The sequence below is a fragment of the Serinus canaria genome, chromosome 9, assembly GCF_022539315.1.
Source record: "Serinus canaria isolate serCan28SL12 chromosome 9, serCan2020, whole genome shotgun sequence".
Taxonomy (NCBI): domain Eukaryota; kingdom Metazoa; phylum Chordata; class Aves; order Passeriformes; family Fringillidae; genus Serinus; species Serinus canaria.
The window spans coordinates 14,171,531-14,185,997 of record NC_066323.1 but is presented as its reverse complement, the minus strand read 5'-3'; the positions used below and the strand labels follow the sequence as shown (position 1 = coordinate 14,185,997).

Below are 14,467 nucleotides of genomic sequence, written 5' to 3'. Positions count from 1 at the left end.
GGGTTCATCCATCTCACTGGGTCTGGGCCAGGAAGGAGCCGTTTCTGAACTGATGACTTTCAACTGCTCAACTTTGAAAGGTGCAATCCTGCATAGGAAGATACTTTGAGATTTTCTTTTTTATTGCTTACCTGTTTTGTTCCTTTGCTTGCTTGTCACAGTGGTTTTAAACTACTATATAAGTATAATAGGTATGTTAATCTGCATTTGCTGTGGTATGCATGTGACAAGGGAAACAGATCAAATGAACTTATTTTAGTCAATATGTTTAAATAAAAAGCCAGCATGGCAAGATGTATACTCTCACTCCAACTGACTTATGTTCAGTTTAAGTTCCAGGAATGTCTAAGAGAGTGGCGTCATTCCCTTCAAAACAGTTTTGGTTTTTGGTTTTTTTTTTTTTTTTCCTATTGGATTGTGTCAGCAAGCAGCTGCCTCTAAGGCATTATTTTTGCCAGACGGCCAGGTCTCTGTGCCAGCTTCTCCCTGAGAGTGTTCTATGGATGGGGCATCCCTCCCAAACCAGCCCCGGGCACAGTAGCGGTGCCCAGGCGAGGTGCCGCTAAGGGCAGCACTTCCACCAGCTGTGCAAGAGCAAGCGGGGCGGAGGCGCCTGCCGGGGCTCCTGTGCTCCCTCCTGTGCGCTGCAGATGAGAAATGCAGCTCCAGCTCCCACGGCGAGAACGTGGCCGTGCCGGAGCCGTCCAGCCGCTCTCCGGCCGCGCTTCTGCGGCTCCTCCTGGCGGCCCCGGCCCCGCCGCCGGCCGGCGGCTCCCGGAGCTACTGCAGCCCCCTGCAGCAACTCCATCCCCGCACGCACCACTTGCTCCTGTTCATCCCTGTGCGTGTGCTGGGGCAGATTAAAACAATCGGAATTACACCATGCTTTTTCAATACATGTGAATAATTTGGTTTGCCTTCTTCATTTCAAGCTGAAATTGAGGATTTGATCCAACTCAGACCTCAGAGCGCAGAAGATCCTGAAATTGGCTGCAATAAACTTTCTAAAACATTTGAAGCGTTAGAAAGCAGGCATTCTTTATCTGTGCAGGACACACAGAGGATATTTTTTTTATATTCTGTGTGTGTTGTGCGGCTTTACAACAAGGTATTTATCCGTCATAATCATACATATTCATTAAAACGTGGTTTTTATTTAATACATAAACATTACTTTCCTAGAACTAATTTGGATGTATCCACCTCTCACTGGAAGTCCTTTTTTGGTCCTGGAGAGTCATAAAAGGGGTCTTTAGTGGTTGCATTCTGAATGATTTGATATTAAAGGTGACTTTTCCTTGAATTTTTTCTTTGGGCATATGCTGTTACTTCTTTGTTAAATGACTTGCAAAAAACCACTGTATCCTTTTTATATGTTTGTCCAGTGGTTCCAGCCATATTTATCCTCCTGTGGTCATATTTTTACATCAATTTATCTTCTTTTTTTTTTTTTTTTTTTTTTTTTTCTTTTGGTCTTTAAGCTCTATCCAGCAACTTTAGGGAAACTGAAAATTTCTATTCTTTGTATTATTTATCATTGATGGCTCACTTAGAAAATGAAGGTTTTCTTAAAACTGAGTAAGACCAGATCTTGTCTAGGAAACTCTTGCTGGTTGACCTCACTGTCCTCCATGGGTCTGCTGGGCACAGACTAATGTTGCAAAACTTTCTTCTGAACAGCAGGCCTGAATCTCTTTATTCTGAGGTTCACTTGGCCCAGCAGGCAGGCAGAGCTGTCACTGCCTGGTTCTCAGGCTGCTTTGACTCGTGTGGGAGCTGGCCTGGTGGGATCATGTGGCTCCTTGCCACGGATGGACTGGTGCAGCACAGAGATGTGCTATGCCACCCTGCATTCCTGCTGCCTCCTCTGTGCCAGTACTGCACACACGGATGTGATTGGGAAATAGGAGGGGAAAAGAGCTTTTCACAAGTCAGAATTATTCTCCAGCCTGTTTGAGCCTTCTGGGCAAAATGCCAAGGACAGAGAACTGAGTCTGGTGCTTGTTTGTGAACTGAGCTCAGGAATCACTTGTGAAAGGAACTGCACTGCTGCTGACCTATTATAGTGCACATGGGAAGTTGTCACCTCAGAGACTTCATTTACCACCCTGTTTGCTGCAGATTGTTTCTTCATGAGCTAGTGGGGGACTGAAATGGCTTTTGGAACAAAGAATGTTGAGTAGTAAGTTGGAAGCCACTCATGTCTAGGACATACCTGGCAGTGTTGTCCTGACACTGAAATTAGAAATCATGACAGTTCCAGAGCCTGAAAATCATAATTATTTATTAGCTCTATGAGCATATTTGGCTAATGAATAACATTCCTTGGAGTTACTTAAAAGCAGCAATGAAGTGTGTTGGAAACTGCAAGGTGAACATCTCGTACTTTCCACAGAGGACTTGCACTTCAAGCTACCACTGCTGTAAAGGGGAGAGAGCCAGGTTAGATTCACTGTGGTCTGCAGTAGCTCTGCTTGGAGTCACTGTGACTTTCAGAAGAGAAAGCAGTGATTACTTCACTTGGTAATATTTGTAAGTCCACCAGTTCATTTGCTTATTGCAAAACCCATGTAAGAATCTGCCAGCAAAGTCAAAATCAATAAAACTTTTAAACTCTTTTAAACTCTGTGATGTTAATTTTACCTTTTTTTTTCTTTAGTAAGGAAGACTTCTAAAATGCCTTTTTGTTAACAGCTGGAGACCTCAAGCAAAGTATGTAGAGCACCACCAACTTTTTCATGTATGTGACTCAGCCTTATATCTGAATACAAGAATATACCCTTCATAGATTAACTGTAATGAAGGTATCTACTATTTGCCATTCATTATATCAATTCACTATATTCTTTGGAATAATGGCCATGTCAGTAGAAGCAGATCTGAAGATACTCCATATATTCTCTCTGAAGTGATAGGGCTGCCAAGTGCTAAGCTAGCTGGGACTTTAAATAATATTCATTTAACCTTAATATTACATTTTGAGCAGGTTTCCCACTCTTGTATATGTTCTCAATCTATATCAGTTCTCTGTGTTTTACTGAACACAGTTAAGTCAAATGATTTTTTTATTGTCCAAGGTACATCTGAACTTTAGAATAAAAGAGATGGCATGCTTCTGTTAGGGCAGAATATTTATAGCTTGAAGGAATGTGCTCTATTGCTAGGGACTAAGGTGTTTTTCACAGAATATTTGGCTTCTCTTTTTAAGTTTTGAGTCCATATTCTACAGGCATAAATATTCTTTTTCACTATACTGGCTAGTGAATATATTTTTCAGTGATTCTGGTTACGTACTATTCCAAACTGTTTCTCTTCAAGCTATGATTTTCTAATACACTACAAGAAACATTGTTTTGATGTTGTAATTGGAACAAATGAAAACTCTGCAGCTTTATTTCATGACTAAGTTGGTACATTTCTGGCTATAGATATACTTTGCTCTTTGTTTTGTGTTAAAATTTTTCAGATGATGCTCTGAGAGTGCTTTGAAGTGCTCCAGCTGAGGAGGGAATGTGAGTCTTGGGTGTTGGAGTGTAGGACACTGCCTTAGTGTTGGATGGCAGGATCTGCTGTGCCAGACTCTTGCTGGCAGCGTTTCCCTGGCACTGTCTGCTCATTAGGGCTCTGCTTCTATAGCACACTTAAACACAAGGAAAAGTTCACCCCACCAATGAACAAAGATAAGCATATAGTCCTATTAAAGTTAAGCATGTGCTTATGAGCTTCACCACATTTTGGATAATGAGAGATGATGCCTGTGTGTACAAAGGTATCAGAGAAGCTGCCCCAGGGACCTGTTTACCTTTTGCTCATTATTTGTATTATTTCTGAGGGCTGCAGATACTGCTGCTTGTTATCCACCCCATTGACATTTCCTAGTTGTCCTTCCAAGTGCTGCTAAAAAGAAAAGCTGAGATTTTGGAACACTAGTGAGTGCCAGTGATTGAATTCCATAGCCCCAGGACTGTGGATGTGGAGAGACCAGCATATAAAGAGGGGGGAAAAAAAAAAACCCACAAGGATTTTTTTCTTGTACATGTGGCATTGCCCAGTTTCTCAGGACAGCAGAGGAGAGTAAGAGAGAACAGACATTTTCTAGCAAACAGAGTATAATATTGAAAAGTGTGCTTAACACCAAAAATTAAAGAAAACTATATTTTAATGTTTCATCAGTCAGAAGGGACAGGAAAGGATTAGACCTTGGAGGCAGGAGAGACTCAAATTAGGAAACTGCATAAAATTGCTTATTCTCCAAAAAGACTGCGTGACATGGTTATTTTGCTTCTGTAAAGCATGCATCATACCCAAAGGCTGTGCCTCCTGGCAAGGGAAGTATTTCCAGCTCCCCACAAACAGAAGCATACTGCCACTCCTGATAAGAAATCTGCCTTGTAGTAGTAAAGGGTTTCTGATGCAGAAAGTGCATCTGCAGTGTCTGCCCCAAAGGCTCTTGTCACTGCAGCCAAGATTTAGCTTTAGCATTAATACTGATTTGCTCTGTGTTTTTACCAGCTTTTAATTTTTAATGTGTTTCATCTCCACTCACAGGATCCTGCTAGCCTTACATGATCCTATGATGAGAGAATAAAATCTGAAGGTAATTGTTGTGTGCCAGATGTTTTTTTGTTCCTCCCCAAATACAGTCCTGACTTTTAGGGTCATTTGTCAGAGAAGTGATGTCATGGTAACAAAATATAGATTGCCTTCAGATTTCCAGTAGATTATCAGAGTAACTATAGATCCACCACAGCTGAAGGCTGAGGCACTGACCTCAATAAATTACCTGTCCTAACAGCTGTAACATTTGTTGCTTACCATTCTGCTCACTGTTTTGCCATCTTCACTGGCTTCATCAGTTTTGTGAGGTTTTCCTCCAGCCTGTTCATGTCAAGCAGTCAGATCCAGAGTTTACTGATAACATTATGAGAACCCTCAAGTGTTGACAGGAGGATACAGTCTTGTGAAGTATTTGTTTATTTGCAGGATGTAGTCTCTTGAAGCATCTGCTTCTAAGAGGGTAATGGAGGTTTTTGCTGTGGTCATCAAATCCTTGAAGTCATTGCCACATTTCAAATAGGATGTACAAAGTCTGCAAATAAGAATCTCAAGAATTTTAGAATTTTGGAAGGAATTCTGCAGACCTCAACTAGAAGATCCTACAGTTTTCCACTGTGTTCGTAGGGGGGGAACCTGCAATTATGTTGTGATACATCCTGTCCTGCTGAATTTTGACAGAAAAGCCTTAAGGCAGATACTTTATGTAATTGCAGTTCACTGAGTGCTTTTTGGTGCCTGACTTGGATTGAAAACAGTATTTTGCCATCCTACTCTGCCAAATAGGAAACTTTACTTGATGCCAAATAGACCTCTTCATTTTGCAGTCAATATTTTCCTGATTCTTTACACTGCTATTGCTACCAATTTCATGATTTTTCAGGGAACACTGTAGGCTGAACACTAATCTTCTAATATATATTAATGTATTAGATCTTAATGTAACAGGGATGTCTATCATTAATTAGTTAGCAGAGAACTAAAATGGCAAAGAATGTTATTTTACTGCTTTCAAATATAAAAGACAACAAAATGGCAATGATACTTTTGCTAGTATAGTGTTTTCAGAAATACCAACACCCCTTTGCCCCTATATAAGAACTGAACATTCCTGTACTCATGCTAACATCGCCTGTGTTTGAAGAGAACTACATTCAACACATTTCTGATCCTACAGGTGTCACAGTAAATTATACAAAGAAATGAGAAAAGCCTTTATAAATGCATTTCTGCAAAAATGAACTCAGAATCAACTTTATTTATAGATCACACCCTTCTTTGTTTTTGCTAAAAATGCATAGTCATTACATATACAGTAGTCAGGATCCAAAAGCGTACAAAGAGTAAATTTTCAAACCCTCCCAACAGAACCACACAAAATTCACACTTTTTGTTCATTGCATGCACAGCCCCTTAAACATGATACCTCCTACTAAAGCATGCTTGAACCTCTAGCAGACAGAATTGACTTGCTATAAACTGTTCCTTTGTTCTACTAACCCCCAGCTACAACCACAAATCCTAAGGCAATCCCATGAAGTAACAAAGCCCTACTTCAGAATCCTCCATGTTCTGAGTATGGCCCAGGAAGCAATTGTCCTGAAAGCAGAAGTCTGCTGGTGGTGTTCCCTTCCAGGCAACTTTAAGCAAAAGCCTGCTTCCTTTGTCTTGGTCAATAATTTATTACTGAATTCAGTGGAATGAAGCAGCATCTGTCTAAACAAGATGTGAAAATTATTTAACTTAATTCCACATCCAGCTCCAAGACACTAAGTGTCTTGAACCAGAGGTCTGTGTCTTTCAGTGCACGTGACACTATCATCTTACATCTCATCTGAGAAGAGAGTAAAGTCTCAGCTGTAACTTGGGTGTTGGTGATACAGCCCTGACTCAGAGATGTCTAACAGAAGCTAGGAATATACTTGGATATTGGGAAAATTTCTAAAGGTACAGGCCTTGACTAACAAACCACTCAAACCCTTTGATGTTGTCTTTTTTTTTTTTTTCCTCAGCTACTGCTGCCAGTTAGAAAAACTTAAAAACATGATCCTCTTCTCAGTGGTGCTTTTTGCATAAGCCCTTCCAGTTGATGGGCAGAGTGGGTTAGTAGGATGATAATTCAGGGCTTCTTGACAGAGTACATATATGTGGTCAATAGATCTCAGTTCAGATTTCACTCAACCATAAGAGTTGGTTTTGCAGAACAGGAGGGAAAAAGAGAAAGTTGTTTGATCAATATAATTTTATATTCTCAAATGATTACATATTTTTTTTCTTAAAAGCTTGATTTACTTCAGGTCTTTCTACTCTGGTAAGAAGTTTGACGTAGCTCAAAATTCCCAATGGCAACTGAGACATAATCATAATCTTACAGACACTGATGGGAAATCCTGCTCCATTGTTTCATAGTAACTGTAATACAATCCATGGCTAAATGAACAAGGAGGCCTCATGGGTGTTACAATGCTCCTCAGTACAAGCTACCAGTGAGAATTTCTGAAGAAAAGCATATGTAAGTCATGTATGTTTTTTCTTTACTCCTGACCCTTAAGCATTTATTCAGCCTGTTTAATACTGCCTGGGTTTTGATTGCCCCCCACTTGAGCCAGTGGAAATTTTACCATCAGATCCAAAAGACACAGGATGCGAACATCCTAGGAGTATGGCAATGACAAAGGTTTGTCCCAAGAGTTCACAATCTGGAAACGTTCATGTTCCTCTCCCTGTGAGATGAGGGAAAATATAACATTCTCTCTGCTGGAAGATTTCTTCTTAGCACCTGGGAGGGTCTTTGCATTTTTAAGTGCTTTACAAACATTTGCTAGTCTTCAGAGCAACCCTGCGAGGTAGGTAAGGTATATTCTCCCCATCTTACAGATGTGGAAACTGAGACACAAAGGGTCAAATTCAACCCTAGTACAATTCCAGTGTTTCACATGAATTAAAATTCATTCAAAATGAAGACAGTTTAAACAACTTGCCCTAGATTACAGAACAGATAGTGGCAAAGCAAGGATAAGAACCCAGGAGAGCCTGACTCCTCAGCTTGTTACTGGCCACTTGGTCATTTTTAAGCCCACAGGCAATGAAAAAACAGTTTAATCTGGGCAATTACTACAGGTATGACTTGCTTCTGTAAGGCATGTGGATGGTAATCAACTGAGTTTAGTGCAATAATGCTCTATGAATGTGCTGCCTCAGAGTTTATTCAAACATGAAGTAAAACTTTCATACTGTTATTTCCTGCAGGTGCACTGTTGACAAAAACCTGACACAGTAGCTGGATTCAGCAAATAAATAATAAGCATAACACTTGGACAACTAAGCAGAATTATAATTTTAGCAAAAAAACATACTTCTACTTTTAACTGCTACATTTCTACAAGTGCAGCATGCAGATGAAACCTTTCCCTTTGTTTCCAGATATAGTTTCCAGTCTTGCTAATGAGGCTACTCAGAGCTTCACAGATACCCTGGATAGTGACATTCAAATGAACACACTGCAGAAAAAATACTGTATCACCACAGAAAACTGGGTAGTGACTACAGATGAGGTTTATCAATCTTACAGGAAGATGAGCTTGAAGCTCACAGGCTACTCAGAAGTGCCCAGAAACCAGGGTTACTGAATATATGCCAGTGTAGATTGCAGTGCTAGGCACATGCTGAATGCAAGGGAGGGTATCTATGCCACCAACACTCTGGCAAGTGGCCCCAGCAACAGTCACTTCACATCAGCACAGGTGTGTCAGTCTGGAGGTCAGGGCTGGCCAAACAAGAAAGACACCCAGGCATTTACAGGCCACCCCCCTGTGCTCCAGTCTCCACCTTCTGCTCCCATCCCTGTACAGATTCTACTACAAAAGGCCTGGGAAGCCCTTTTGGTTTTAAACATGAGCTGTGGAATCTGCAGTGTAGACCTTATGGCAGGTTATAAAAACATTATGACATGTACTTCTGCAAGCAAATTAGTTTTCTAGGATTTCCTTATGCATGTAGTCTGCAGGTTAGACCTCTCCTCTGAGCTCTGGACATGCTTACACGTGTTCTTCAGTCATGTACTTTTACACCAGAAAGTTATCCTGCACTCTTACAAGTCACACAAATGCTGACTCACTTCTATATGAGCAAATTCAAGCACTATAATTATAGATATCTTGTTCCAATTTTAATCTTTTTATCTCAGATTAGTTTTGTCCATTGGACTCAGCAAATGGAACTATTATCTGCATGCATGTCCTTCACTGAATAGACACAGGCACTCAGGTAACATTTCCCTAGATATTCTCCATACTTACTGTACCTTTTTAATTTGTAGTCACATTAAAAAAAAAAAAAACAGACAAACAAAAATCCATTGATTAGAACTCTTAGCCATTCACTCTGGATTCAGCAGCCTGCTTACAGTGGCTCAGACAGCAGTGCTTGCAACCAGCTTTTACAAATAATTCCATGAAGTGCTCAGGCCCATACACGTGCCTAAACAATTTGTCAACAGAAACTTCTGAATGAAGCAATATTCTTAATATCAGAGCCAGGTACCCAATCTTCAGTGTGACTGAGGCTCACAGGCAACTCTTGTAACAGCAGTAAGATTCCAGTAAAATTGCAGTTGGTTGCAATCCAAACTTTATACTATTATCTGTCGTTGAGATATATATAGATGACCCTGTGTGGCCTAACTCCAAATATCAAATGTATTTTTACAAGTTAGCAACAGCCATTTTTGACATTGCCTCTTGAGATGTCCTCTACATTGTGACTGACAAGGACAAATATAATTCATTATACAGTATGCTTTAAAAGCCTGGTCTTTTACACTTGGCTTTTACTGTTTGTTTCTGAGAGGCCTTCTAATGCTGAGGTTTGCTGTCCCTAAGATTTATTTCTTAGTTTTTAATTGCTGGTTGGATGTGCTAGTGGCATTTCCCAGGCAAACCCTTTCTACATAATTAGTTTGGATGAGTCATTGTGCTCTAATTACTATGCCTCTATTATTTTAACTTGAACAAAGCCCATCTCAAAGATTTTTGGCCTCTTTTTGCAGTTGTGGAAATTCATAGCATGACATGGTTGAAGGTCTTGATCCACTGGCTTTCCATTGTGAGTTTTCAGGGTTTTCACAATATTAAAGCACATTTCAAGGAGTAACAATCTTGTGAACCAGCCTCCTCTCCCTGTGGTGCAGATCATTTTCTGCTTTGTTGGCAGCTGAAGAAAGCAATGCTACATTTATGACAAAACTTAGTGAAAATAGGTAAAATTTAAAATATCTCATGTAGTTTCCATTTTCTTTTCATGCAGGTTGGTAAATGAAAACTGAACACAGCCACTCACATAGGGCTATGCAGTTTTTTATGCCCCAACAGCAATAACTCAAGAGGCCACAGTTTGGGAGCTGCTACTCCAGATAATTCTAGTCAATCTCTTTACAAGACATCTGACCCTTCCAGAAATGACATACCAGCAGAACTGTGGCTGGCAAAGAGTATATATTTTTGTTAGGCCATTTTCATTGTTTGTTAAGAAGCTGAAATATGGGTTGAGATAAAAGCTAAATTTAATGAGTGTAATTTTCTTTTAGCTTATGCACTTCAATTGAGAAATTGTCATGAAGCTGTTACATTGGTGGAGGGCATATCAGTTATTGGGTCTGTGATGACTCTGACCCATGTTAAGGATTTGACTTCATAATCCCTGGCTACAGTCCTTCATATAGTCCCATTTTAAACAAAGGGGACTTCACCTTACAGAAGATGAGAACTGGAGTCAAAACATTGTCTTGGGATTCAGATGCCATGTCCATGAAAATGGCAAAGACCCAAGCAGAAATACACTTCTACAATAGGAGCTGAGTAAAACAGCTATTACACTATTACACAGTCTGACACAAGGGTTTGCTAAGGAAGTACCACCCTTCTTTAGACAATGGGTTACACAAGCAGTTTCTCACCTGAACTTCGGTTGGTAAGCCCCTTGTGTAACATTATTGCACTTGTTCCGTCAGAGGAAAGCAAAGTGCATCTTCTTAAAATCTGCACATGGTTTACAAAAATGTATCTAGAGTAAATTCAATCTATACTTAGCTCTTTGACATGTGACAAGGATAATACATGGGTTGCTCTGAAAAGATACTGCTTTGGAAAACACCTAATTCTTGTCTTTGAACTCCCCCAAAGCTTCTGAAAGAGGACTTCAACTCATCCAGCTGCAGCCACAACTAATCAGAATAGGAAAAAAGTGGGGAATGACAAAAAGGTGCCAGTATCCAGTACTTGTAGAGCCAGATTTTAGGTGCTGAACTCAGATTCGGCAGTATCGTATTCTGCAACTAATTTTAGGATGGTAAATATGACAGTGCTCTAATTAAAGAGCAGTAGAAACTAGTTCCATGTAGTTTTTTTAAAAGATCCAGAATGAGATCTCATGCATCAGTTACTTTCTTTACATCCACAGAACTCCCACCGAGCTTGGCAAGGGTTTATAGAAAGTCTGGCATCTGACTTTGACTCTAGAGGACTGGTTTGGGGGTGATTTACCCAAGAAGATAAAGGGGCCCCTTAGCAACTCCCTCAGCACAACAGATGTTCCTGACACGCTGAGGGAAGAGCCATCCATTATGCAGGGACCTTGTTCTTCCTCTGCCCTCGTTCCAAACCAGTTTGACCCCTTTCTGGTTTGGTTATTTTACATATCCTTGTATTTTATTTTAGTATCCGAGTGGCTACAACAACCACTCACTGTCTGTCTAATTAAAGTCTCTCCATTAACTCGTAATTCTGTAATAATTCACAGCTGTTTTTCCTCTCACTCCTAAATCTATTGTTCCCTGGCTGAAAAGGCTGCAAGACCTTAGAAACTATAGATAGCTATTGATTTGTTTGCATTTAAAATCTAGTATGTGGCTGCAAAGGCCTGTTACAATATCAGAGAGGAAGATAAATGTCAGTGCATAATCTGCTAGGAAATTTCACATAGGAGTTGATTAAAAGTCTATGAGAAATCATTGCACAAATGTCTTCAGGTGTATACATATATATATACATATATATAGCTAATCAATATATAGCTAGATATATAAATATATATGTATATACAGAGCTAGTTTAGACCTAATTGTTATGAAATTAGTAAGTGGCATTCACCATTCATGCATTCTTCCTAGTAGCAGAGCTAAATTATTTCAGCTTATACTCTAAGCAGCAACATACCAGTAAGCATTTGCTTGCTTCCCCTGGTAACCTAGTAGTTTAAAGAGCACGAGCAGTTCTGCCATGGTCATTTTCTCCAGCAAACCTCCATGAAAGGGACCTGGCTCTTCCACAGGTAGGTTTCCCCCAGGTGTCACAGCTTCTTCAGGACACGTTGGGTCTGGACTGAGGGTCACCAGTCTGAAGGTCACCGGCCCAAGGACCTCCAGGCCAAGGGTCACTGGCATGGTGGTCGCTGTCCCGAGGGTCGTCGGACTGGTCAGTCCTGCTTGCAGAGGTCTGCAACGTTGAGGAACCTCCTGACGACCACAGCAAGGCAGACGGTCAGGAGCAGCATATACCCCACGGTGCCTAGGTAGGTGGGGGCAGCCAGGGGTGCCTTGAGAAACTCAGCCAGCCCGTCCTCCACGTAGTGCACCTGGTCGTAGATGCTGAGGAAGGTGAAGATGTGGAAAAGCTGATGACTATGCCCCACGATGTCGAAGAGCCCCGGCTGGATCCGCTCGGGGATCTTGCTGACGTTGAAGAAGGCGGCCACCAGCAGCCAGAAGTAGCGGCGGTAGAAGTAGACGAAGAGCGTCGGGTTGCGTGCGCGGAGGTCGAAGAAGAGGCTCTCCAGCATGATGGGGCAGGCCATGCTGAGCGGCATGGCGAACACGAAGGTGCGCACGGCGAACGGGTAGGCGCAGCAGGCGGCACGGCTGCGGCAGCAGGCGGCCGTGCAGCCCACGGCCAGCGCCAGCGCCACGGGCAGCACGAGCACGCGGTAGGCCGCGATGGGCAGGCTGCAGTCCAGCTGCCAGCCCAGCCGCTGCTGCACGTAGCGGCTCATGGCTCCGGCGTCCAGCAGGCTCAGCCCTGGCAGCAGGTAGTAGGAGTAGGCCACGGTGCTGGCGAAGCCGTAGTAGCTGATGGAGGCGTAGTCCAGGTAGAAGAAGGTGGCGCGGAGGCGCGGGGAGAGGCAGCTGAAGAGGTGGGCCGTGCAGCTCATGGCGAAGGTGAGCAGCACCCCCGAGGCGTAGCACCAGAGGGGCAGCAGGGCCGGGTGGTGGAAGGGCACGTCCCCGGCGCCCCGCAGCAGAAGCAGCCGCCCGAAGCGGCTGAGGAAGAGCAGCAGTGGGATGAAGTGGGTCCAGAAGTTGAGGGTCTCGTTGGTGGGCTGCAGCACCGAGGCCAGGCACTCCTGTGCCGAGCAGTGCAGCCGCCGGTAGCCCGAGAGGATGAAGCACTCCACGAAGTCCTCGGGCACCTCGTCCCACCGCAGCAGGGCGGCAGGGCGAGGCGGCGGCGGCGCCGCCTCCTTCTTGTCCCCATCGCCCGCCGGCATGCTGCCGCTGCCCCGGCCGGCCCCGGGCCCGCCGCCTCGCCGCCGACCGGGCGAGGCTGAGCCGCTGCGCCCGCAGCCGCCGGCGGAGGATCCGCGGTAGCTCTGCGCCTCTCCGCCCCCGCCGCCGCCCCCGGCAGCATCACTCATTGCAGCAGGGGCAGTGGCAGTACCGCCGCGGCTCCTCCCGCCCCGCCGCCCGGCATCGCGGTAACTGGAGACCGGCGGCGCATCCAGCGCTCCTAAGGAGCGGGAAGAGACGCCCCCGCCGCCCCGGGTAGGGTTTCCCAGGGTGGGAGGCGCTGGACACCCGAGCCGCCGTTAATGATTGATGCGGCCGCAGCGGGGGGGGGGCGGGTCCGTGAGAGCCCCCGCAGCGAGGCGTGTGGCCGGACCGGACCCGACCCGCGGCACCCCTTCCCGGGCGCAGGGTCAGCTGGCACCGGCGTTGCTCGGAGCGGGGGCCTGCCCGCGGGGCTGTTCTGGTGTAAAAAACACAAAGGGGGCACCGGGGCGCCCCCCACAGCCCCGAGCGCGGCTGCGCCCGCGCGTGCGGCAGGAGCCGGGCCGGGAGCCCCGGAAAAAGGGAGATGGACCCGGGGGCCTGAGGGATCCCCGGCGGCGTGACAGATCCGGGACGTACCCCCAGACAGGGGACGGGGGTGCTTCGGTAAGGCCGCTGAGACCTGATTTCTTTGGTGACATTATCTCATGCAGTGAATGCAAACGTTATTTTAGGCTAAACCTTCCCGGCCAGGCTGCATGGGGTGAGCGTCACTGACACACGCGGCACCCACCTTATCTGCGCGCTCCGAGCGGGGCGGCTGGGAGGGACACTCGGGAACGGCTGGCAGGAGCTGCTCCGTGTTGATCCTTAGACAAATCCTACACTTATTGTCGTCGCGGTTATGCAAGCAGCACAGTTACATAATCAGAATATAAAAATACGGGGGAAAGCGCTGAACGGGTGTTACTGTTCCTTAAGGCATCTGAAGGAAATAGAAGGTTAATGCACCTGCACCACTAATGCAGGTACAGGCAGGAGCCAGACTAAGAAATTGCTCTCTGCTGCTTTAACATGTTTCCTTTTTGTTTGTTTTCAGATGGTCTTGAACATCCAATATCTCTAGGTTGTCAAAAGTACATTTTACATGGTGATATTCAGATACATGAGTGGTCATATGGTATAAACTGAGGTCAAGTGTAATTAGAACATTTTGTCCAAAGATTTTCATTAAAATCTTCTATTTGGTAGTGAATACGATAATGTGGAAAATCTTCTGAACAAGGGGGCAATCAGAAATAAGTTTTTTAAGTTAGCAGAAAGAAAGTCATAAAAGTGTGTTACTGAAAGTGATTTTCAATGCATTTTTTAATA

At 44.1% G+C, this 14,467-nt stretch overlaps 1 protein-coding gene across 1 annotated transcript; it reads right to left on the bottom strand.

The window, feature by feature from the left end:
• Nucleotides 1-4,958: 4,958 nt before the first annotated feature.
• On the bottom strand, nt 4,959-13,436 carry PAQR9 (progestin and adipoQ receptor family member 9). Its single transcript, XM_030227291.2, has 2 exons — nt 11,766-13,436; nt 4,959-5,089 (listed from the first exon to the last, which is right to left on the bottom strand). Exon 1 carries the CDS (start codon nt 13,237-13,239, stop codon nt 12,025-12,027), a length of 1,215 nt encoding a protein of 404 aa, XP_030083151.1. The 5' UTR covers nt 13,240-13,436; the 3' UTR covers nt 4,959-5,089; nt 11,766-12,024.
• Between the last annotated feature and the right edge of the window lie 1,031 nt (nt 13,437-14,467).

Bases quoted from the DNA above. Each gene is read 5' to 3' on its own strand.
- PAQR9 (XM_030227291.2), bottom strand. From the start codon at position 13,239: ATGAGTGATGCTGCCGGGGGCGGCGGCGGGGGCGGAGAGGCGCAGAGC.